Source organism: Pelodiscus sinensis, chromosome 5 (genome assembly GCF_049634645.1).
Source record: "Pelodiscus sinensis isolate JC-2024 chromosome 5, ASM4963464v1, whole genome shotgun sequence".
NCBI classification, from domain to species: Eukaryota; Metazoa; Chordata; order Testudines; family Trionychidae; genus Pelodiscus; species Pelodiscus sinensis.
In genome coordinates, this window is record NC_134715.1 from 58,654,384 (window position 1) to 58,681,234 (window position 26,851).

Sequence of the window (26,851 nt, forward strand, 5' to 3'; positions counted from 1 at the left end):
TCCTCAGAGCTGAAGTATGAGTAGGCTTCATCATTAGATTTTTACTGGTAATTATTGATTTGTCCATACATACAAATTGATGAAAATATATTTCCATCAATAATAATTTAAATTTACACACAAGCAAAGAAAGAAAAGCATTGCTTGAGAATTTGCTAGAAATGGACTTAAAATATAAAAAGTGAAACTCTTTTAACATGTCATCTTAATGCATTTTAACAGATGTAAAGTTTTAATTTTTTTGAATCTCAATCTACTTTCATAAAATAATTATTTTCCAATACCACCTAATTTTCTATAATAGTGAAACTTTCAAATCAATAAAACATTTTTAAAATGCTCCTGTTGAAATTATGAAAAAAAACCTATGAATTCTGTGGAAGTCTAAATATTAATCATCCCCTCAGAGATGGATTGCTAGGTGGACAGCAAGTGAAGTGGCCATGGGTCTCACCATCATCAAATAAGAATACATATTTAATTTAAGAAAGAATAGCGCTAAAAATATTCTCTCTCCTCCTTCAATGATCCCATGGAGGACGGGGAGTAAAAAAAGGCAGGCTGAAAGGAGCCTGAAAAGCTGTTCTGCTATCTGAAACATAGGCTGTACTCAAAATAAGGCCATCACATCTTCTTACCAGATGACAGAATTAAAGACTAGACCCAAACCTATTTTCACTGAAGTCAGTAGCAAAATTCATTTATTTCAACAGTGCAATATCAGGTTCTAACTATACAAAGCATTGTACCATCAAGATTGGGGAAAAAAAAGAATTAAAAAAGTAATGAAAAAGATTATGATGTCTGCTTAAAAGTCACATTTTTAAGTAAAACCATGGCAAGCAGTGTAATTCACCTGCAGTAGTACACAAAATGTCTTTGGAGAGGGGAAGGGAACATCACACTTGTCAATACTAAAGCATTCTAATTACTACTCCTTGAAGAAGGGAGTACAGGCAGTTCCCAGGTTACGTACAAGATAGGGACTGTAGGTTTGTTCTTAAGTTGAATCTGTATGTAAGTCGGAACTGGCATCCAGATTCAGCCGCTGCTGAAACTGACCAGCAGCAGCTGAATCAGGACCTGGGGCAGAGCAGCTGGGGTGCTGCCGGGTTGGTCCAGTAGTGCCCAGAGCGGGCGCTGCAGGACCAATCCGCAGCGCCCCAGCTGCTCTGCTCCAGGGTCCAAAACAAAAGCCTGGTCTGCTGGGGGGGGCACACTAGCCGCGCCCTCCCCCCCACAGCAGACCAGGGACACGGGAAGCAGAGCCGCAGCGGCAGCGGGGTGCCGCGCCTCTGAGGCTTTGCTCTGGCAAAGTCTCAGAGGTGCGGGACCCCCCCGCGGCTGCGGCTTCAGTCCCGGTGCCTGTGGTCTGCTGGGGACGGTACCCATACAGGTACCGGGACTCAAGCGGCAGCAGCGGCGGTTCCCCGCGCTTCTGAGGCTTTGCTCTGGCAAAGCCTCAGAAGCGCGGGAACCCGCCCGGTGCCCCTGGTCTGCTGGAGACGGTCTCCAGCAGACCAGGGGCACCGGAGCAGCTTACGAACGGGGCTCTCTTGCCCCAGAGATCGCAGGTAGCAATCCGCTACCTCGACCTCCAGGGCGAGAAAGCCCCGTTCGTAAGTGCGGATCCGACGTAAGTCAGATCCCCGTAAGTCGGGGACTGCCTGTATATATGCACACAGATTGGAAAAACTTGGAATGGAGAGTGCCTCAAACAATATCACATTTTAACTTCCTTGTTCTTGTAGATAAGGTCTCACATTACAACTGCATACCTTGACTTGAGAGAATGAACTTTCCTTGGGAGCTTTCAAATTCCCATTTCTTAATTATGAGGTTTTACAAAATTTTCAGTTCCAGTTACATTGCACAAGTGTTCATCTGTGAAGTCATCACAAGAGGAATATTAAATGAAGAAGATTAGAGCTAAGGATGGTATCTCTACACTAACAGTCCTAATTATTTCCAAGAGAGAATTCTAAACTGTGAAATGCCATGCAAATTCAAAGCCCTGTTTTCCTGCACAGTAGTAGACAACACTATCCTGCACATAACAGAGTTTAGACAAGAATTCTTCTTTTGTTAAACGACAAAATGAGAGTTGGAGACACATTCCGATAATGTCATTAAATGTTCACTAAAAACAAATGCAGCATATATGCTTCTGCAGTTGCACAAGAAAACTGATGAGTAGCAAACATCAGAGAGATATCCTAACATTCAAGAAAGTAGTTGAAATACTAAGAGAGGACATTTACAATATTATCTTTTTAGAGTATCATGTGCTTAGTTAAATAAACAGTTGTATCTATATGAACAATTCTGAGAGCCAAAACAGTTATTTTGTGATTACTTGAAACATATCAAAGTACAGAAAGAAAACTGTAGTTTAATTTTTTCCCTTATGGAACAGTGTATGATGCTATCATAACTTTATAAAATAACTGCCTCTAACATGAAGGAAAAGAATAAAAATAGAACATTAAGAACAAATTAGTATTATGATAAAGGAAACAAATATTAAACATGAATTGTCACCCTTAACAAGGTTTTTTGGGGGGAAAAACAATAATTAGATCATAATCCACACCCTTGAATTTGGACTTCAAACACATCACTTGAACATCTAGTAAATAACCTAATTTGTTTACATGGCCCTGTAGCTTTTATGGCCTTTCCATAAAAAAGTTATTACATCCATTCTCTTTATTTTGCTTTGGAGTGTTTCAATGAGCCCCAGAACCAGAAGCAAGTTAAGCAGGCTCTCCGCAAATGGAAGTGAGCTCCTATAAATCACAACTACTGCTGAAATATTCAGACCAATGTTTGTAGACTGAAAACAACATACAGCCAAAAAAACTTCCTGTGTCTTTCTAATTATTCAGCTGTTGTATAAAATGAGTGCTGCTTTCCTCTCTCAGAGAAAAAACACATCCAGTAAGACTTGTACCTCAGGGGATTGGGGTAGGGGGGCAGAGAAATCAGAAATTCAACGCCAATTGGTTATTTTATTTTGGGAACATTTTAACATACAGTTGGACAACTGAATAACAGACACACTTCCTGTTAGAGACCATTAAAGTGCCAAGAGTGTTTTCCAGGTTTACTTCATGCATCTGCCCCTCTTTTAGCAAACCCATTTTTCCCATTGCCTTTGTTTTGAAATATATGATGTTTCAAATTGCAGAAAGAAAAGCAGTACCAGATCAATTCAAGCAGATGTTATGTAAGCTTCTCCCCAAACCTCTGCTTGTGCAACTCATTTCTGCATATAACACTCCCTGGTGTTTTACATCTGAGCTTTTCCTCAGTAGAAATATACAACTTTGTTGAGAAGTACCAAATTTAACCACAGTTTGAAGATATGGAACATTGGGAACTCCATTAAGGATATCAATTGAATAACTTTTACACCCTAAATCTGTTTTGAAGTAGAGTTATCAAGTTTAATGCATTAACTAATTGTACCACCTAGCCACATACCTTCTTCCATTTTATGTCACTTATGACATAAAACCAAAACTACATGGTAAGAAAGTAAAAGAATGTTAACACAGTTTTGAAAAACCATAAGTAGCTACTGAATTTTTTTCAAATAAGTTTACTGCCTCACAGTATCATACTGATTTCAATGATTTTTGAGCAGGTATTCTCATATTGGCTCTTGAAACTTAATATTTCAAAAATACAGAGTAAGGGCAATAATAATGAATCATTATAGAATGAATCATTCCAGAATTATGTTAAAGGTTTTTTATGCCCACCTGCACTTTCTTTCATATCATCTTTTTATTACCTACTGTCAGTTTCAAAATAACTATAGTGGAAACAATATATTGTAGCGGACATAGCACTGAACTTAAGAGTCAGGACACAAGGCTCTATTCTTAGCTATGCGAATCCAAGGAAATAGCAGAAAATGTATCTCCCCATCTGTCTTGTATATTTAGATTGCAAGCTCTTTGGGACAGGGACAATCTCCCTCACTGTAAGATTGCACAACACCTAGTATAATGAAGTCCTGGTTCTTGTGACAGCCTAACCAGCAGGGATGTTTGATATCAATTAACTGAACAGTTGTGTAACTGCATCAAAACTTTAGTGTTACATGATTATTCCATAGTCCCCAAGGTGGGGCCAGCAGCCAGTGTGCTCCCAGCCCCACTCCTGGGGAGCCCCCTGCCTCCGCGCTGCTGCCTTTAAACCAGCTCTCCACCGAGCACTAGCTCCTGCCTGCCCTCTGCACCCCCGCCGCCCCCCGCTGCAAGGGGAAGGGGAGAAAACAGGCAGTTCTGCACACGTACAACTCCCAGTTATCCCTTTCACCCTCCATGCTGCTACGTCTCTATCAGAGGCAGCAGCTTGGTGATTGGGGGTGAGGGGAGAGGCAGGTGGATCCACGCAATCCAGTACTCGTGGGAAGCCCATGTGCATGCATCTCCCTCCTTGTGCCTCTGATACAGAGGCAGCAAGGGGGCAGGGATGAATGTAGTTTATATGATTAACCAATAAGCCTAGGCAAGGGGGGGACTCCAGGAAAATTAATGATGAACCCAGGAAACTGATTAACAAATACCACTTCCTCAGCTACCCCAGAACCTGCTTGGAGCATATCAAAAGCATCTTCAAAGAGACTTTTTTTTTCTCCAAGAGTGTCTTTGATTGACTCTGGGAAGTGGAAGGAAAGTGAAGCTGCAGCTGACCCATGGCTCCTTTGGGCAGGTGGGGGAGTATCCTGGGGTTTTGGCCAGCCCAAGGCTCCTCAAGCTGAGGGAGGGAGGCTCTGTCAGCCCTTCTGCAAGCATGGGCTTCTCCAGTCAAGGGCTAGGGGCATTTGAGGCTTCTGTAGACCAGGGAGTGAGAGGTACTTTGGGCTCCAGCCAGGGGAGGGATGATATGGCACAGTTGAAGGGGTGGAGCCAAGAGCTAGCCTCCCCCAATGGAGCCACACCCACGCTATTCCTTGAGGAACATTACGTCTTCAATAGAGCCTTCCAACGATACCTATCTTCTGATGTAATCTTAGCTTTCAATTTTGTTTCTATTGTATATTTCCATACTCTCCTTGGTTTACTTAATCACCTCTTGCCCTGGGGACTCTTGTCCAATGTTATGTTACTGTCCTCCATATGTGTCCTAGCCACCTCCTTTATTATTCCCCTCCTGTTAGTTTCTGTTTCACCCTCCTCCTCCAGTGCTCTCTATTTGCAGGAGGCAGGGGTCTGGCCATCTGATATTAAGGATTTGTCTAAGGCAGCTGTTTATTATCTAAACTCCAATTTTTCATAAAATCTTAACTCTCCAAATCATTGTACATGAAGACCAGCTTTTTAATAGTGTTAAATATCTGAAGTTTTTCTTGGAGAGTAGGATTTCTATTTTCCCAGATCAGGTTTAAAGTTTCAAAAGCCTGTTTGGCTTTTGCAATTCTGTCTTCAATAGCTTTGCCTGTTCTACCTGCTGTATTTACAATTCAGCCAACATATATGACATTTTGGATCTCTTCTATATCAGAGCCAGGAAGTGGGGGGATTTGGTTGTGTGTTGATTCTCACAATTTTAGTTTTCTTTAATTGTATGTAGACCTGGAGATCATGTCTCTGTGGGTATGGGATATCAAGCTGATGTAATCTGCAAAGCTAAGGTCCTCTAATTTGTCTCAAAGACCATTGCTATTTTGTGGTCTCTCTCATTACTCAATCCATAACCAGTAAAAAGATCATGAATAACATCAAACATCTTTGACACCTGTAGTAATCTCAGTTGCCTTAGTAAGTTTGCTATTATGTATAACTTCCCATTTCATACTTCCATGGAATGTGGTTCACAAATTTCTGAGAGATTCCATAGTTGTGTAACAACTTCCATAAAACACTTCTTTCCGCTGCTTGAAAGACTTTTTGTAAATTCATAAAATTTGTGTAAGAACAGTGACTGCCATTTGATCAACAGTTCTCTGATGACAGGATCCTCATTATTATTTGATCTATATATGATTTTTCCTGTCAGCTCTCATCAAAACCTTTAATCTACAGCTTTCTTTATTCTGTCTGGAAAAGTCTGTGTAAGTACCTTACATGGGAGAGACTGGAACTGAATGCCCTTCAAATTTTACATTTTGACAGCTTCACTATAGGAGCCCTTTCTCACTTTTTTCCTCTTCTTCCCATATATTTCTGTATGATGTCAAACCGTCTACTGTGTTCTTTGAGACTGCCTTAAAAAGCTGATATGATGCCTTTCCGCTATTTAACAGATTGCCCTCTCTACTTCTACTCTTGTGATAGTTCCACAAACACAAAAATCCAGGAAGAATTTCAAGGGTGGAATTATGTTTTCCAGAGGAAAAAGAAGACGAATCTGTTCAGCTTGCTATTAATCATATTTTAAGTAAATGTTTTTCATTCATGAAGATGAATTAATAAGAGCCAAATTGTCATGGAAAGAGAGAGTATATTTTAAGGACTCCTCCTTTGCATCTCTTCCATTATTAGTGCAATGAGAGAATGACTATATGAAAAATAACTTTTGAACAGTCTTAAGCTCTGTCACAGCTGAAATGTGACAAGATGCAGAGATACCACGCAGTCCCCAGTAAACTAGAGGTTTAATCAGATTCTCATACCCTCCACAAAATACCTGCATAAGTGGAATGGCTATAAAAAGGACTGAGTAAGACTGCGTCTTCACTATTGAATTAATTCCTCTTAAAGTCAGTCTAGTTCAAGTAGAGAAGCCACCATGGCAAGTAACACTGAAGCTGCACAGATGGATTGTATTAGCAGCTGATGAGTTCTGCTAACTGAAGTGTAACTTATACCCTCTGAGGACCAGCCAGCTTGAGTTAAAAACCCACAGGGCAACAATTGAGCTATAACTTGAGTAAACTCTGCAGTGAAGACAAGCCCTGAAAGACAGAAGGCCTAATACCGCACTGCCTTACACAGCTGTTTACACCTGTGCAAGGAGGATGTAAAATGACAAATCAGAATGTCAGTATTTTACATCACGCAGCAGTCATTTGATACATTACTTGCAAATAGAGTGGAGAATCATCAACCCACTAGCCCAAGAGAAGACCCTCTCGGCAATATAGTGCTCACTAATCTGATTATAAGATTGATCTAGAGTCTGAGGAAGCTTTTAATTAACTAACTGATATTTCCTTTTACTTGTTACCTTGCTTGCTTTGTGTTGATGAAGATATTTCCCAGAATAGATATTACTGTTATATTCTGTTGCTTCTCAACCATCCCAGCAATTTAGAAATTAGCTGTTTTCATAACATTATCCATAGTTACATCAGAGGACCCCTTAATACAACAGGACTTAAAACCAGATAGCATTATGGGAGCAGGAGATTAACAATATATAACCGTAGTGTCATATAGCCAATATGCTTTCTCTACAAAGGGATCAAAAGGCAGGTGTGTACTGCAGCTGACACAAACATGAACCAAAAAGAATGCATAACTCTTCTAGACCCTGAAAACTTAAAATAGTATCCCACAAGTCTCTCAGGAATGTGAAAATTATACTGCAGCTTTGTGCAGATAAAAACATTGAGGTTTCATCTATGTGGTATTCCCAACTATTTTAGATTTTTTTAAAAAGCTGTACAAGTCTTCCAAACAAGGAGTAACAGGTCTGAGTAAGCCACAGTGTGTAAATAAATTATTGGCTCCAAAACAATCAGGTATATATAAGTGCTTAAGTGCTTATTAAACATTCACATACTTCTGTCATTGGTCTGTTTGTTTGTTTGTAGTACAATTGCTTGACAAAGCTGTGCACTCTGCTGAAAGTTACTTGTCTATTGGACACCTTCAGAACACTCACCTACCCATGGTTCATTTTGCATGACATCCATTTTCTGACTGACGTGAAAATCATCTTTTTAAACAAAGAAAGCCATAAAAAGGTAGAGCAAAAGCCTAAATTCCACTCAAATAAGATGAGCCTGTAAAAAGGAGGACACACTACAGTGAGGAATTGCCAGATAGGTTTAATGGCTACATGAAAAATATTGCTAAAATGCAATTACCACTGCTCCAGGCAGAAAAGCACAAGTCTGCTACTACATGTCAGCTGTGATAATAATTAAAACCAAAAGGTTAGGATTAAATCCTAACCATGTAGATAAAGTTATCTACAGAGCTCAACATGAGACATTCATGAGAATAAGCGACGAGGAGTCCTGTGGCACCTTATAGACTAACTGAAGTGTAGGAGCATAAGCTTTCGTGGGCAAAGACCCACTTCGTCAGATGCATCTGACGAAGTGGGTCTTTGCCCACGAAAGCTTATGCTCCTACACTTCAGTTAGTCTATAAGGTGCCACAGGACTCCTCGTCGCTTTTGCAGATTCAGACTAACACGGCTACCCCTCTGATTCATGAGAATGGCTCTTGTGCGCTAAAGTTGTATACATTTTTCAAGAAATCAGATTTTAGGCAAATTGTATTCAATATTACATTCTAGATATTTAACAAATGGAGAGAAAAGGCAGAAGTGAACAGACTTGGCAAAATGTAGGGAACTTTCCACACTACTAAAACAAACTTTACCTAACAGAGAAGAGTAGCTGAAATAAAGGTTACAAGCAATATGGTACATAGTAGTAGTAATAATGTTAACAGTAAACTACAAAACCAGTGATGAGTTTTAAAATGTTCTTACATGGTAATTTACTACATTCATTTCATATTTGAAGATTTGTTTCAACTTTTCCAATTTGCCACAAAATCCCTTGTTCAAAACTTTTAAAAGGGAGTTGTACAACTCTTCACTCTTTCCATAAAAGGATTTTAAATGTTTCACACCAAACCACATTTTGAACTAGACAGAAACAGATTAAACTTCAGAAGTTTATTGGATCTAGTTTTTCTTTTGAATAAATATAATTCTGAACACGTGACAACTATTTTCCAGTAAAGAAGACTTCACAAAACTGCCTCTCCCATCATTAGCAGATTTTCTTGGTATTTGTTGGACCCATTATAGCTGGTAGAGAATGTTTAGATTGAACTGTTTTGAAAAGCATAGCTGTAGGGTGAGTTTTCTTATCAGTTTAAATAAAGTATATACTTGAAATCTTGACTTTCTAACACTTGCTGGTCTTTGATTGAAGCAAATAGCCTCAATCTACCTTTGAACATCTCTGTGTAAAAAGTTGGCAATCCATGACTTTTTCAGAGGAAATGTGGGACACCAAGCATGGGGATGAGGAGATTCAATGAATATAAGTTCTTCAGCGGTTCATTGAAACATCACCCATGTTCATAGAGCTTTTTGCATGTCACTGCCTACAGGTTTAGACTCTATTAACCTCCAGACCATAGGTGGTAGATGAACCCAACTTGGTGAGGCTAGCCTGCTGACCCCAACCCTTCCAAACAAAGCCCCAATCTCCTGTCTGACAGAGCACTGGGCCCTCCAAGTTCCCGTCCCCACCGGGGACAGAGGGACCCTGGCCTGCCTACCCCAGCTGCCTCCGGGCCAGCCTGACGCCTAAGCCTCAGGTTGGCCCAAACTGCCCCGGGCCGCCCCAACTCTGGCAGGCCTGGGCCCCAGGCTGCCTGTTGAAGCTCAGCCCCCATTAGTTTAAGTGGAAAGGGGGAGCAATGGTAGGGCCACACCCCAGTTTAGGGGAGGATTAGCTTTCGCTGGTCTATGATACCCGCTACCATATTCCACTCTAAATGGGCTTGAGCTTTGTTGTAAATAATTCAGGAAGCTCTACTAAAAGTGGTGTCACTTTCCATCCAGAATTCTTTATAAACTATAAACTAAGTCTACATGCATCTGACGAAGTGGGTTTTTGCCCACGAAAGCTTATGCTCCTACACTTCAGTTAGTGCCACAGGACTCCTCACTGCTTATACTTTTATCATCATTTAACAAACTGTTGCAGGAATTGGAGCATTAACTCATATGCAGAGGCTCCATTGATGAGGCAATCACTTACAGAAAAATCAACAAAGGCACTGGTATGCCACTTGTGAATGCTGCTATTCGTGCTTTAAATTTGATTCCATGTGAATTAATTGATTGTGTGTTGATTGATCACAAGCCTTTGGGTCTCCTGAAGTTCTTTAGTAGTTTTATTGTTTTTAAAAGCAGATTAGAGATAAACAAAATATTTTAACATGGCATCTAATCGTAGCTTTTCCTGTCATCTTACACAAAGTATTATGTATATCTTGATTTCTATAGTTTAATAGAATTACAGTAATTCCTCATTTAACACTATAGATATGTTTCAGAAAATGATTGTGTTAAGTGAAAATGTGTTATGCGGGGTCAATTTTCCCATTGAAAATAATGGAAGAGGTGGGGGTTGCATTTCAAGCGGTGGTGTCTGTTGAGATCAGGACATATGGTTGGGGGAGAAAGGGGACTGGGTAACAGCAGGGAGGGGAGGTGTTTGGCTCTGGGGAAGGGAAGGAGAGGAGAGGTAAGGGGGATTGGGTTGGGAGTATGCCCCTGTGACGGGTCTGCCGGGACCTGCACTGCATCAGGCGAGGAGGGGGATCACCAGGGAATGGCACGGTGAGTGGTGAACCCTCCGCCGCTTTGCAGGGAGGCGGGGGAAGCCCTGCACAGCTGCCAGCAATGGGCCAGCTGGGGAAATCGTGTTGTTCCAGGGATGGTCGTGTAATTAAAAAACATTCCCTAAAAAAAAAAAATCGTGCTATCGCAAAAACATGTAAATGGAGTTGCAGTCACTTTCTCAAATGTTTAAGCAACAGAACCATGAGTGGGGGACTGAAAGACAAAGGAGAGGTTCAAAAGTGGAAGGATGAACAGAAAAACAGGAAGAGAGATGTGAGAAATAACAGGAGAAAGAAAAATGCAAATCATCACTGAATGTAATTAAGTCTTATGCAAGGCAGATTGGGAGTTTCTCAAAAGAGTAAGTGGAACTCTGAAGGTTTTTGTTTTGGTCCATGTTTTGGTATGGGTACAAAGACGGCTATGGGTATTTTAGAGAGCTGAGACAAAACTTTGGAAGTTTTCATAAGCTTGCCAACCCATTCAAGCACTCATTCAAAATTACACAGAAATGTGGAAACAATTCATCCATATAAATGGAATCCCCACAAACTATATCATTTACTCCAATCTCAGGCCTACCAAATAATCACTTCATTTGGAGCTCCAAATGTAACACCTTATTAATCTTTAGTTTTGTAATTCAACTAAGTATAGCTGAATTAAATAATCTTAAAACTCCTTAAGGCCAAGCAGCGTGTAGGAATACACCTTCAAGAAACCTTAACTATTATACCAAAGGGATTAAAGCAAATATGTAGTTCTAAGTGGTTTCATGTAGAGCTATATTGACCTCTTAGCATCCATCATACTGAATTCCTAGCAGGTGGTGGTAAAATATTTATTTCTCGTGAGACTTTCTATCTTGTAATTGTGTACAAAAATACAGACTATATGCAATACAACAAGTGAAGTCCTTATATCCCCCCTGCCAGTACCTGCCCTCCAAATCACAGTCAGGGAAAACTAGTGCCGGTGGAGGGGTGCAGGAGGGCCACCCAGAGAGGCAGGGAGGCATGTGGGGGTCAGTCCATTTAGCAATTAAAATTGTGGCAGCGACATGAGGGGTGGTGCACCTCCCAAGTGCTACCACTAGTCACCTATGCTCAGACTGTATAGTTACATCCAGTGTTTTTTTTTGGGGGGGGGGGGTGAAGGGGAGGTATGGGGGGAGTGCTGTTACTCCAGGGGAAAGGTTGTTGAGCTCTGACAGGAGATGCTGGTACTGCGTTGGGAGGTGCCAGAACTGCATACCGAGCAGTACCGTCACCAAAAAATAAATAAATAAATAAATATATAAATCACATCTTGACAATGTTTTGGATTCTTGACACTAAGGACCAGATCACAAACACTTATGAACATGCTTAACTTTATTCAAGTGATAAAGTTAACTAACTTCCAGAGCAGTTTGAACCAAAATCTACTCTAACATGCAGTTGAATACTATTTTAATTTGTGTTGTAGTACAATTGTTTGGGGGGATAACAGTTTAACAATTAAGAGACATAACTTTTTATTTCTAGGATGAGGAAGGGAAGTGTTTTTCCCTCCCAGCCACTTCCCCTCCTTCCCTTTTTCTTCTAACCAAAACATTGTATATAGAACTCTGACGTGAACAGCAACATCTACTATTCAACTACATGGTGTTTTAACCTGCCTCTAGCCAAAAGCTATACAATCTTTAAATTGCTGTAGAGTTTTAAAAAAAATTACTCTAAATCAAGTTAAAACTGGTCTGACCAGTGTTACTGAGCCCTCAAATAATTAAAGCATGTCAAGAAAATAGGATTTTTTTGAGTTTTAGCTAAAATGTTACATTAGGCTAAATTCAACAGTTAAGAGCAAGAAATGAAAGCATACCTACACAATAATTCAGATGGCTATAGTATATGAACTATATTTATTATACTAAGAGTAAACATTTTTGGAACTCTAATTCTTCTGGATTTATATTTGTTGCAACACTTTGAGATGTAGTTATTGTACCTCACAAAGTGCCAAACTGGATCATTAGCCACCTGAACCTTGACCTCAGGCAGCTGCATTGCTAGCGTATGAACAGTGTATATGCTGTGCAGTCAGCTACAACTATTTATATTGTCCATAAATATTTATTTTATAGCAATACTATCTCTCTCCTGTATAGCAGTTCCACAGTTTTAGGACCCTGCTGCACTGTCATATCACAAATCCCCTGTAGAAGGCTTACAACCTGTTGTCTCTCACTAACTTTCTCTGCATTAAGAAAACAATGATCATTCATACACTGCAATATGCTGCTTGTATACACTATGTAAATAAAAGAGTACAGCTCTTTTTTACTATTATTACATTTGCTCTGAGTTCACTTTGTCACAACCTAGCTCCTTAAAACCTCCATCAGTAAGATGAATTGGTAAGATGAGAGATATTTCTACTATCCCACAACGTAGATATTTTCCTGTATTGAGGACAAATATTAGTTTGCTTAATTTTCCTGTCAGGGTATAGCTAGGTTTGACTCTTTTGATCACTTTCACCTGACCATTTGGAGTTGCTCTTATTAGAGACTGATCCCTATGCTGCTCTTTGATCAGCAGCCCTGGCAGTCTGCAGGTGCCATATGTCATCACATTAGCAAAGCACAGCAATATTAATCTCTTCTGCTAAATTTGATAATACCCACATCTTCTGTTAATTCACATACTGCCTTGTAACACTTAATTCTTTATTTACTTTGTATTAAAAGATACAATGTAATTCTCAAGAGACTACCAACTTCAAAGTTGGCAGTTTTTGCTGAACTGAGCAAGGCTTTACATTTTGTTATATTTTATTTATAACCTACAAAAAATATGGGAATAGTTTGTTTGTGCCTTTGCATTGGTTTGCCTAGGAGAAACAACCTTCTAGCTAACCTGCAAATTGCTAAGAGTTCCCCCTTATATACCAGCACACATCACTGAAAAACAGGGTGTTTAATAACCTAATTGTAGACATTCTGCATAAATAGTGTGGTTTCATGTGGTACAAAATTTCTGTTTTTAAAGTATTCTGTAAAATGACTTCATAATAGCAGACCAAGAGAAAAGGTGCTTAAAAATCTGAATAATGTAAATCATATGGAGTTCAGAGGCTAAGCAAATTACACACCCTGAAGCTGCCCTTGCCTATATGAAAGGAGCCTTTCTCCAGCTCAGAGCAATCCCCGCCCAAGGGAACTTGCATCTGAGAGTTTTCTAAACATTTCAGGTATACTTGAAAGCTGAAAGTAATTTTCATTTCCTACGCAGGAATAGCTGGTTTCCAGAACATACAAAATAGTGTTCATTCACCAGCAGACACAAAAACACCCCACCAGAGGAGAAAAAAAGGTGGAAAGAAAGATATTAAAGGAAAGACATTTTAAGCCACCCTCCACAATCTCAAGTCTCCAAACTGGCTATGAGGTTTTCACTTTGCTATCTGCTGGCTAGTTAATCGATGCCCCTTTACCTACACTACTTCAGTGTAACGAGGCTGACAAGTTTCCTGCAGTGGCAAACGCACAGCGATGCCAGACCTGCCAAGTCTCATTCATTTTGGCTTCAATCTTAAAAGGCGACGTAAGATTTTTTTTTTTCCCCCTCCCGCAGTGAGTTTCAACAAGATATTTTACAGCCTCGCTCCGGACGACCCGCGCGGTGTGTTGTGCATGGTAAAGTTACGCTCACTTGAGAGGGTCCCAGGCTCGTGACAGCCTGGCCTCTGAAGTCGCAGAGCTCAGGCACCCCCTCCTCCCCCAGCCCGGCTGCCCTTACCATTTTGCTCCTTGGCGCTGGAGAACTGCAGCTTGCCGCTCAAACTGGACTCCGCTCGGGCTGCATGTCTCTGGCTGGCCAGGGCAGATGTCAGCAGGAGTAAGGCGAAGAGGTGCATTTGGCTGACCGGGGGAAGCTCTCACACACACCAGGCACGTTCAGATCGCCAGCAAGCCCCGAGCCTCTTTCACCACCACCAGGCGACGGCTGCGCCGCTGGGGAGAGAGCAGCCCTGAGCCTGCTTTGGCAGCGCAGAAGTGCAGGGTAGCTGCCACATAATCCCATCCAAAACTTTGTCCTAGCGCCCTTCTCCGGGTCTCCAGGTTGGGGGGGGGGGGACGACGGATCAAAGCACGATCTGGCCCCCAACCAGCTTGACGCGGGGCTGGGAGCGGGAAGGCTGGCGAAGGCGCCCAGCGCGCACTGGGGCCACGGGAGGAGGGGAGGCGAGGGGTGGCCGCTGACTCGGCACAGCACCTGTCAGCAGCTCCACCAGCGGAGCAGCCCGGGGAGGGGGCGGAGAGCGAGGCGAGCTCCCTGCGAGACCCCTTCTTCGCCCTCTGCGGGGCAGCCTCCCTCGCCCCTCCGCGTGTTGCGGCCCGGCCTCGGGGGAGGGGGGGCGCCCAGAGCCGGGCAGGCGGCTGCGGCTCCGCTCTCCCCCGCCAGCGGCCGCACGCAGCCCGGCCGGCACCTGGTTTGAGTTTGACGCGACAGCAGCTCCTCGCGCGCAGAGGCTCGCTCCGGAGCCCCCCAGCGAGCCGGACCCTGCTCCCCGCGCCCGCCCCCCTTCCTGCCGGCTCCCCGGACCCTGCCTGCCGCGCACCCCTCTCCCGGGAGCCGCCTCCTCGCCACGCCCGCGGGAGGGTGCCCCTCGCGTCGGCAGGAGGGGCCAGCCCGGCCGGAGGCTGCAGGGAGCGGGGGGAGGAGAAGCACCGCAAAGCGGAGCCGCCGCCTGGCGCTCTCGGAGCGGGACTGCCAAGTGGCTCACAACAGGTGCTAGAGCGGAGCGCGGGGCAGCCGGAGCAGGGCCAGTCTCTGCCCCCTCCGGGCGAGGGGAAGGCTTCAGCGCCAGCAAAACAAGCGCTGACCTGCCAGACAACGGCCCAAAGCCTCCAGCGGAGCCCCTGGCGCTTTCCCGGGGAAGGAGGAATGGGCGAGTGCTGCCCTCTCTGACCTGCACCGCCCCCCGCCAGGCCACCACCGCCGCTCCTGGTTTGATCATGTTTGCGGCCCGGTCACGCAGGAGACAGCTCATCGCCGCTCCCCCGGGATGAGTCAGAGCCCCCTGGCTCACGCCCGGAAAGGAGCTCCTCTGACCTTTCAAGCGTCTCTGGTTGTGCGTTGCTCAGTTACACAACCCATTAGCCACCCCTGGCATGGAGATGGGTTGATCCTTAACTTGCAACATTGCCTAACTTGGGGCAGCTTGGGCTCTCCACCATGGCCCTCCTCAGGTTTTATGTGGTTCTATTCAGTACTAGTGAATTGGTGCCCCTATGCCTTACAAGGTGGGGGGGGGGGGAGAATGACTGTTATTTACAGATGTGAGCATAATCTTCAGCAACACACTAATGAAATATTTTTAAAACAGACTTCCAACTAAGGACCTGTGGACTAACACAGTGAATTCAGAAACTGGCAGTATATACCTGGGGTTTCTGCTAATAGGCCAGGCAGGCTTTTTCACTTTTAAGTTAATTAGATCCTTTCTGGAGGAAGCAGAGTCACAAAACAGGGATAGGAAAAAGCACGTGGATGGACATTTAAGACCCAGTGGTGCCCCAAATTTTTGGGTGCCCTATGCAACTGTGTAGTCTGCATATGGTAAGGACAGCTCTGTTCTCCAGCCAAACTTCACAGCTTGCAGCCTTGGGTGTGGGCCTAGTCAAAAGCCTGGCTCATCTAGAATATTTAGCTCCATATACAGAGTTTGCCCTATTGCTGCAATCGGATTCCTGGGGGCAGATATCTCCCTTCTCCCCATCCCTGTTCACGACAGGGACACTATTTGAATCCAAGGGGGTCTGAATGGAAAACCAGGCTCTTTTTACTTTGGATCAATTTCTCATTGTATTGAGTCATTGCCAAATTCCTTAATTAAGAGGAATAATTATTGTGACTCATTTGTGTATTGTGAAAGTCTCTAATTATAGGTGTTTGTTGATTTGTTTTGATGGCAATTGGCTTTTATTTGAAAAAAATGCATAGTTAAACACTTCCCTTAAAGTGTTCCCATATTAAGGGACAGCTTAATTTTCTCTTATCACTGATATTTTTTCATCTGCCTTGAAATGAGAAAGCTAAGTACTTACATAAATAAATAGAAACAATACTTTGTGTCATTTGACATTTGATAACCATTATTTCCTTTCTGTTGAAGTGTTATTTTGTAACCCAGAGCATTGGTCAGTGAATCAAGCTATGTTCTTGCCCCTGTTGAAGCAGCAGTTCTCAGAGATCTTTTGTGCTATTTCTTTAACAGGATGAACCCCGGTTCTGTGAAACACTGAGTGCCCTCTAATCTGATTAAATTTAGAAGGAAATGATATGCAACATCTCTCAGAATAAGACTTACACAAATATTATCATCAAAAATATTGTTAAACTTACCATGGACTCCCTAATCTCAAGCATTTAACTTCATGCTGGCAGGCCAGCACTCAGCCTGAGTAGCAAGTTAGCTGGAATGCTTAGTAGGTGAATTAGGGAAAAGGAGAATGAATCATAGAATCCTAGGGCAGGAAGAGACCTCAGGAGGTCATTGAGTCCAATCCTCTGCCCAAACCACGACCAATATCAACTACATCATCTCAGCCAGAGCTTTGTCGAGGCAGACTTAAAATCCTCTAGGGATGGATTTTCCCCCACCTCCTACATAATCCATTCCTGTACTTCACCACCCTCCTAGGCTGTGTCCAGACTAAGGGGTTTTTTCGAAAAAAGTAGCCTTTTTTCGAAAAAACCTCACCTGCGTCTAGACTGCAGCCGCGTTCTTTCGAAATTAAATCGAAAGAACGTGGCTTTTCTTTCGATGGCGGTAAACCTCAATTTACGAGGAAGAACGCCTTCTTTCGAAAGTTCCTCTTTAGAAAGAAGGCGTTCTTGAATGTAAATAGGGCTTCTTCGAAAGAGAGCATCCAGACTCACTGGATGCTTTCTTTCGAAAAAGCAAGCCGCTTTTTCAAAAGTTCAACGTGCAGTCTAGACGCTCTCTTTCGAAAGAGGCTTGCAGTCTAGACATAGCCCTAGTGAAATAGTTTTTCCTAATATCCAATCTAGAGTTCCCCAACTTGAGACCACTGTAACTTGAGACCATTGCTCCTTATTCTGCCATCTGTCACTACTGAGAACAGCCTCTCTCCATCCTCTTTGGAACCTCCCTTCAGGAAGTTGAAGGCTGCTATCAAATCCCTCCTCACTCTTCTGTGAACTAAATAAGCCCAAATCCCTCAACCTCTCATCATAGGTCATGTGCTCCAGCCCCCTAATCATTTTGGTTTACCTCCTCTGGACCTACATCCTTTTTGTAGCGGGGGGCCCAGAACTGGACGCAATACTGGGTACAGGGCAGAATCATCTCCCTGCTCTAGTCATAATGCAGCTGCAACAGTTCCTCAGAGGTTACTCCAATCCAATGATTCTGAGCTGACCGTGGGGTAAAATCTAAGCACCAATAGATGCAAAGCCCCAATAAAGTCGCAACTGTGGCCTATCAGGATTCTCTATGTCCCTTCAGAACTTGGTCCTCCTGCTGCTCGTCTTCCATACATGTGGTAGCCACTCAGATAAGGGCAGCAGGGACAGGGCTTGTCTACTGTTAATAATTCACATTGTAGTAGCATTTACTGGCCACAACCACGTAGTGCTAAGCTCTGTACAAATATACTGTAAATGACAGTCCCTGCCCCAGAGAGCTAATGGTACAGGCCGTTCTGCAAAGGAGGACTGTATTTGATTTGTCTTCCAACTTTATTATTAAAAAAATGAGAAAACAAATACAAACTGACAAACTGAGTACTTTAGAAATCTTACATGGGCAATTATAAACAATAACATTTGATTATCAAAGTAGTATGTATTTTAACCAGGTTTTGTTTGTTTTGGAAAATACAAGATAGACATATAGACTTGCAAATATTTAAATGTACACTTCTCAAATAGAGATTATAGTTAGGATAACATGCTTATTTATTCCTTCCAAGATTTTAAAGTTACTGTGTAACCCACACACCTGCAGGATGTGGTGTATTGTCCCATGTAGTGGCACTGAGACCACTTACAGAGAGAACAATGAGTCTGCTCTATAGCCTTCACTAAAAGCCAGCTGGCTTTTAAGCTCATGTGGTACTACACAAAGGAACATTGACCAATTCAGCAGTGTTTTGTGCTGCCTCCAATTCTGATCATTTAGAGGTTACTGAAGAAGGACTGATTTTCACATGGTGGATGCTGATTATTTTCTTGAAATTCAAGGTCCTTCAAAACATTTCCATTTAGACACCTACAAATTAAAGCATGAGTTGCTTTTTGAAAGTTTTGGCTGGAGGAATTGTCATACTGTATTACACTAATGGTTCTAATCTAGTATTCTGCTTCTTAAACTTGCTGGCACCAAAGGCTTCAAAGGAAGTGCAAGAAACCCCATAGTGGACAAGTATGGTATAAAAATTTCCTCTATTGGGAGGTTTTGTTTTGTTTTATTTTTTCTAAATCTCCATCAGTTAAGAGTTCGCTTATGCTTTAAAGCATGGAAATTTATATCCTTTCCAAAATGTTCTTTAAATCCTATCTTTATAAAAGGATAATCCTTTAAAAATATCATACTACTTTTTTTCTTTTATGATATCTAGTGGCAGAAAAATATTTCCATTTATCATTTTTAAATTTGTTGCTTTTCAGTTTCACTGAATGTTTCTTTATCCTTGTATTCTGAGAATAGATCATTTGAAGCACTCAGTTAACCTAATCTATTCCTTGCATTATTTTGTATACTTCTACTTTACCCCCCATTATTTCCTCTCTAAAATAGAATTATATACTTTTAGATCTCTCTTCAAGTCTTCATGCATCTAGTACTTTCTAGTACTTCTGTCATCTGAAGAAGTGGATTGTGCCCATGAAAGCTCATGATACCATCTACGTGTTTTGTTAGTCTTTAAGGCGCTACTAGACTTTTTGTTGTTTTTTAATTTTTTCCTGTTACAAACTAACTTGGCTACCCCTCTGAAACTCTAGTACTTTTGTTTGCCTCTAAGCCCCCTCTATTTCTCTTGTATCCTTTTTAGAAAGGACCAGAGCTAAATAATATTCCAGATGTGGGATAATGTTTTAATTATTTTTCATCGCATTGTTTACAAATTCTAGATTTCTTTTAGGGTTTTTTTAATTAATTGCCACTGCACATAAAGTAAACTTATGCTTAGAGTAACCTGAAATAATGTTCAACTATTTTTTTCCTGAATGGCTGGTTACTTTAGGACACAGCTATGTGTATGAGTTGTTCAGAATATTTCTTCTTGTACATCTTACCTTGCATTTGCCAATACTGAATTTCACTTAGGAAAAGTCAACATTACAGCAATATACTGAAGAAGCTGTACTGCTGTAGTGTTCCCGGTGAAGACTTGCTATACTGATGGGAGAATGATCTTCCATTGGCATAATTACTTCACCCAGCAAGAAGTGGAAGCTATACAAATGGGAGATGCTTTCACAGTGTCAAAGCACTGGAATGAACAGCATGAAACTTTCATCTCAGATGGAGAGGAGTCACATCCTTGAGCATGTGAGTTAGGTCAACTTAATTAACAGTGTAGGCATGTCCTTAGGCTCAGGCCAGCTCTACACTAGACATGGCAGGTCAGCTTATACACAATTCCAGCTACATAGAATACATAGCTGGAGTCAGCTTTCCCTAAGCCGAGCTTGGAAGCGTCCCACAGTGAGAGGCAGATGGGAACAAATGCTCCTGTCAGCTTCCTTTACTCCTCACAACTGCGATGAGCATAGGCTCCAGCCAGAGCTGCCCTCAGTATTTGATTTATGGGTCTATACGAGACCCACTAAACCAATCACCAGAATGTCGATCTCCAGCATAGCGAGTGAAGATGTGCCCTCAGGCTGCCTGTACATCCGACACTATTAAGTACTTCTGGAATACTTCAGTATATTTTAGTCACGGCTAACCTAACTGTGCCATTGAAAATTCTGTTCATTTCCTTTTCCAGATCATTGATCAATACTTTGAACAGCACCAGTTCCACCTATCTCCCTATTGCATCCTCTTATCCCATTGTCATGATAATAAATGACTATTAATTTCTCTACTTTGTCTCTTAGTCAGTTTTATGCATGACAGTTTTGCCCCTCTGTATCTTTATGTAAGGGACATGATCAAAGACTTTTGAAAGTTAAAATAAATTGTGTCTACCATTAAATTATTTTGTTGACACTCAAAAATTGCTAGAAGATTAGAGAGGCACAATTTTTCTTAAGGAAAGTGGTAATGGTTTGTTCCTATTGTTTATTGTTCATCAAGATATATTATAATTCCTATTTTAAATTACCATTTCATGCAATTTTCCTAGTACTGGAGTGAGGTTTGCTGGCCTGCAATTGCTAAGATTACCTCAAATGGACCATTTATGAGCAAAATCCTGAGCTCCATCTTTGGATAATGTCACTAGTGAAGGCAATGGAAGTTCAGCTTTATGACTGAAAAAGTCCCCTTTATATTCTTTCATCATTCAGACATAAAACTCTTGGATCTGTTAAGATTTCTCAGATAAAGATGGATTTCTGCTTTTTGGGGGGCAGGGTGGAAGCAGAATTTGCCACAGTCTAGCTCAAAAATTCTTTGAGATCAATTAAAAGACTCCAGATGATTTCAATGAACTTATTATCAAACCTTTATTGCCCTAAAATGAGCAACAGATTTCTGCTTTCTTACAGATAGCAAGAAACTGTTGTGGCTTTAGAAATGTCAAGGATGAGCTCTTTTAGATGAGCCTCAGGACTAGCCAGCCCAGGCTCCAAGCACATTAACATGCTAGCTGGCTTGCAGTAGGGCCATCTAATTGACAAAAGGGAGTTAGCAGACCTGCTTTTAAATTCAGCAGAGGAAGGTCACTAGGGATCTAGACTACATTCCTCTTTCAAAAGAGGAATGTAAATGAGGGAAATCGAAAATGCAAATGAAGCGCTGATTTACAAATCTTGTGCTTCATTTGCATAATCTCTTCCAATCACTTTTTTGGAAGAGATATTTTCAGAAAAAAACAGTCTAGACAGGGTTCTTTCGGGAAAAAAAAATCCTTTTGGAAAGAACCCTGTAAACCTCATTTTTTTTCAAAAGAATCCCATCTAGACTGCTGTATTTTTTCAAAAAAATCTCTTCCGAAAAAGTGATTGGAAGAGATTATGCAAATAAAGCACGAGATTTGTAAATCAGCGCTTCATTTGCATTTTCAATTTCCCTCATTTGCATTCCTCTTTGGAAAGAGGAATGTAATCTAGACGCATCCTGGCTGTTCAGCACATATAACTGCAGCTGTAATCACTCCTGTTCCCAGCTTCGTTACTATCCTGATCTAAGCCACTAGGCCTAGCCACCCACACTTCGGTCATGACAAAAATAAAAAATATATTAGGCAGTGAAACCAAGGGAATGAGGGGCTATCCCCCCACTATGTAAACTCCCTCACACAAGGAGGGGGACAAATATAAGAGTGGGACTCAGAGGGGCTGGAGCAGTCACCACAGGACCCGGGAACATTTGAGGTACATCACACAAGAGTCATGGTTCTCATCAAACTCACCTATATTGATGATAAAAGTTGCCATTTCATTTTTCTTGTAAACTTGATACCCTCTTGGATGGCTTCCTTTCCACAGGGAAATTTTAAATTTAAACTTTTTAAATTTTTTCCTTTTTAGGATGCACTCTCTGAACTTCATCTCCCTCTGCTGGCTGTGTGCTTACACTGCAGATTGATTCCTTGGGTTTCCTCTTCTGGCTGAAGAATCAGTGCTCCAATTATCACCCCTAATGTCATTACTTCACAGACACTAACCTTCTCCTCACCCTCACTCTGTTCTAAAATTTGATTTGTCAATTTTATATGTGTTCACTTTTTTTGATTGTATCACTTTGGTATATATGGTCGTGCCAATTTTCTTCCACAAATTGATCTGAGGAAGTGGGTCTGGCCCACAAAAGTGCAACACCTAATAAATCATCTTGTTAGTCTTTAAAGTGCTACATAGTTTGTCTTTTGTTTCAGCTAGACCAGACTAACACGGCTGCATCTCTATCACTATTCTGCTGGTGGACTGTCTCTCTCACTAGCTTGCATGAGAACGAAATTAGCTGTTCTCCTCTTAAAAATGGCTGCTCTCCTGTTTTTTCTCCAGCAGTTTAGCCTCCTGCTTTGTCCTACTCTTTTTTGCCTAATTCTTCTCTCTTGCTAGTTGTCTCTTGCAGCAAACTAGCAATTTGCCATCTCGTACCTTTTCCCCTATTGCTTATATTATTATTTGCTGAATCTTCTCATTCAGGCAAAGAGATAGTCATGGGATAGAAGCTCCTCTTCACAATGTTATTTTTGGACCCATCAGAAACTTTGACAGTGATGAAGGGGGAGGTGATTTAAAGTACAGCAGTCTGTTTCAGTAACTCTATTTTTTTGGCAGCAAAATAAAAACCAAAGTGAAGCTTTTCACTAGAAAGGAGGACTACAGAGTGCTTAAACATTTAAAGGGACAGTATGTATGTTCTTGAAAAGGAACTTGTAAGAGACTGTCAGAGGAAAAGCTTTGTCTTTGGCACAGGAAGTATCCTAAAATAAGATATCAGTGATTGCCAATCAGTACGGGCACAGGAATAATATATTGATCTTCTGGAGTAGCAGGATTAGGGAAACCAATGTTCATAACACCCTAGTTGTGATATATACTTTATAATCAGTGAAGACTATGCTGAGCCTAACAAAACTCAGGGAAATGTGCAGAGGAAGAGTAGTGTCTATATTTTATATTTGTGACATTTGCCATTTATCATTGTAAGGAAAGGATCTAATAAATAGTCATCTGCCAACATCCCCAATAGGCCTCTGAACCAGGTAAATACAGCTTGCTGTTAGCTTCTCTGATCACATTTCCTATCCTCCATCCATACCTCTGAAATGTCTCTCTACTGATGGAAAAATCCTCCTGATGCCATCATGTGCTTCTAGATTTATATTCCCTTTGTGCAGTCAAAGCTTCTGTTTTCTGTTTTACTAAATATATACACATACACAAAGCTATGCTAAAAGAACATTGTAAAGGTTTCAGAGTCAAGCCAGAAATACCAGAATTAAGGTTGCTGTGCAAGGCTACTCCCTCCCCTGTATTTGTGCATTATGATACTATCTAATTACACGATCATAGACTATTGTTTTCACAAGATCTCTGTTCCATTCAGCTCATGGTCAATGGACAATGCTCAGTTAACAAGCAGCTATTCAATATTTAATTTTTTCCTTATTGTTCAATGTGTGGTCCATGCCTTATTTACTGCACACTAATCAAGCCCCGCTGTGAATACAGAATTTTTTATTTCCTCATGAGCTTTTGTATGGTGCTTAGCACCATAGTATAGTATCTAAGTGCTTCTCAGATATGGATGTATTTGTTTTCACAATACTATATGAAATTAGGAGGTATCATCCCATTTTATAGATGGAGAACTGAGGCACAACAGTGATCAAGGTAAAAAGTATCCACTAGCTTTGGGTACCCAATTTGAGACATCTGGGACTTGATTTTTCAGAACATTTGCTAGCATATAGCACTTCACAGCTCCTCTTGACTTTGATCACAGCTGTGACTGCTCAGCATGTCTATAAATCAGATCACCGGGTCTCCACTCAGAGAAGTACTGGGGATAAAGCAGTGCTGGGCAGACTTCAGCCTGATACCTTCCAGGCTGCAGACCTTGATATAAGGACCAGGAGGATGTGAAGGTCATGAGGAAGTGGCCCAGGGAGCAGAAGTCAGTAGAGAGGGTGAGGAGAGCAGAATAAGACAGCCACAGAAGGGTGCATGGGCTGGGACTACCCCTTACATACACCTTGCCATCAGGGACCATGGTCTATATAGACTGTGGCTTGCCTTTGAGCCGAGCGTCTATACTTCAGGACTGCAGTTAGCCACGGTGGTATTCATGGGATTAAAGACTGCTAATGATCCCCGGAAGGGGAGTGAGAAACCAGTATGTTGGGCACTGCCAGGGGCAGTGTCCTGATGTGAATGCTGTGATCTGGGAAGTGATGTGAATCCAGAACAGAGTGTGGAGTGACAACGAGTGAGACATTGGCCTGAAGGAGTGCCAAGCTAAGGGCAGAGCTAATTCCCTCCCAGTAGGAGGTACAACAGTGGTGAGTCTTGACCTGTTCCAGCCTCCAATTCTATTATTCTCCTTCTAGGGGACTGACAGTTCCCACTCCTGGCACCTACCTTAGCAGCCAACCGAAGCCCAAAATCAAACCCCTCACTTCAGGAGCAAACTGCAGTTTGGATCAGCCATGCCCATCAGCAGCAAGTGTGGCACAAAGGGGAAGAACACCTAGACCTGCCCACTATTCCAGGTCCCAACCCTGATATCCTGTAGGTGGCACCCATGCTGTGTCTCCTTCTATCTATTTCCTTGGACCACTTTCCCTGGGCCACTAACCCCAGCAGCTTCCCAACCTTTTGTATTAAGTGCCCCGATCAAGCAGCCAGTCAGACTGAAGTTCCCATCCTCCTCGCCCCCACTCCTGCCCAGCACTGTTCTAAGCAGCCAATCCTTCTCCCTAAGCTCCAGGGAGAGACTGAGCTTTTCTATGCTTTGTAGCCCTTCTGATAGGGTCCAGCCTTGCCCTGACTTGCTGCTTTTAAATCTTTACTTTATGGGTTTCCAATAATCCTTTTCCCCTTTGGCTGGTCTCTGATCTGCCTCTCTAATCCCAGGTCTATACTACAGGAGAAGGTGATCTTAAGGTATGCAATACCAATTACATAAATGTAGCTGGAGTTAGGGTTACCAGATACTTTCACAAAAAAATCTTGAACATGGTGGGGAATTGGTTGAGCAAAAAATAAAATAAAATGAAGGAACAAACTTGTTGCCCCCCTAAAAAAAGTCGCTGCATCTTTAATTTCCCACTCCCCCCACCCCGCCAGACACTGCAGGGGAAAAATGTCCCCACCGGCCTTCCACCTAAGAAACACATTTTACATGTCCAGTATTTTCTGTTTTTTCCTACTAGACAGAAGACACAATTACCAGATACCTGGCAATCCTAGCCAGTCAATGTACCTTAAGCTGAATTTTGGTGCCATTCCCAAAGCAGGAGGTTAATAGAAGTTGATGGGAGCATTTCTCCCTTTACCCCTTCTGACAGGGGTACCCTTTAGTGTTCGATTTAGTGGGTCTTTACTAGATCTACTAAACTGAATGTCAGAAGATGAATCTTCCCACTAGTCTGGATGTGGTCTAAGGCTGCTTTAGCCCCTTCCATGCCAGTATGGAGCAGCTGCCCCACTTCAGAGGAACCCACAATTAGTGACAATCTGTGAAAAGTTTGTTTGAAGAGATTTCTCCAGCATCACACAGGAGCTCTATGCCACAGGAAAGGATAGATCTCACTAGTAGGCATTTGTCCTTTCTGTCTCAGCACCAGAAGGGTACTGTGGATTTAGTTGCGGTTGGCCTTGCTTTGAGTAGGGGCTTGGATTAGATGGCCTCCTGAGATCTCTTCCAGCACTAAGCTGCTATGATTCTACGGGGATGCTGCCTGTGGGTTTCACAGCTATGTGCTGACATAAGGTTCTGGGATTCCATTCCAGGCTTTGGGGAGGGGAGAATCTCTAGTGAGCACGGACTCTTCTTCCCGTTCTCCCCACGCTTGATCCGTTCTAACTGCTGTTTCTTCTCACAGTTCTACCCAAAGATGACCCCCCCCCATCCCAATCTCAGTCTCTGTTTACCAGTCTACTCATTCCACTTCCAATTTCCTTACTGAGGAAAGACCTGGTCTCATCCCTGTGAATGCTCCACTGCAGTCCAAGTCTCCCCCACACTCCCAGCTCCATCCTAATCCCAATCCTGTCACTCAGCTAGAACCAGAACCTGCAGGCTTTTACTCATGACTAGTCCCATTGTGTCTATTCTTGTGTAAGGCACACAAGATTTGACCATGCTTTAGTGTTGCATGTATCTGTGTAATTCATTTTATAAATAATTTTAGCAAATGACTCATGAATGAATGCTTAACTCCATTATAAACACTGCAAAAAAAAACCCCCAACCTTCCAATCCGTCATTCTATAGGAAAGAAATAAGACATTGCCCAATGATGCATTCCATGGGCTCTAACTGTATTGTTTATAGTATATTTTAATACATTTTAATTTATGAAAAATAGAAAAGAACTAATAATTTTTAATTTCATATCTGGTCATATGGAAATATGTTTTAGTAAAGTATT

At 42.0% G+C, this 26,851-nt stretch overlaps 1 protein-coding gene across 4 annotated transcripts in view; it reads right to left on the reverse strand.

Moving 5' to 3' along the window:
- PDGFC (platelet derived growth factor C) overlaps window positions 1-15,636 on the reverse strand; it is a 199,558-nt gene extending 183,922 nt beyond the window's left edge. The window contains exons 1-2 of one of the 4 annotated variants that reach the window (XM_075930117.1): window positions 15,514-15,636; window positions 14,340-14,554 (exon numbers count right to left, since the gene is read on the reverse strand). In XM_075930117.1, coding sequence (XP_075786232.1) covers window positions 14,340-14,457 — 118 coding nt within the window. In that variant the 5' untranslated portion in view covers window positions 14,458-14,554; window positions 15,514-15,636. The other 3 variants (XM_075930118.1, XM_075930119.1, XM_006121850.2) reach the window with 3 other exon arrangements.
- Between the last annotated feature and the right edge of the window lie 11,215 nt (window positions 15,637-26,851).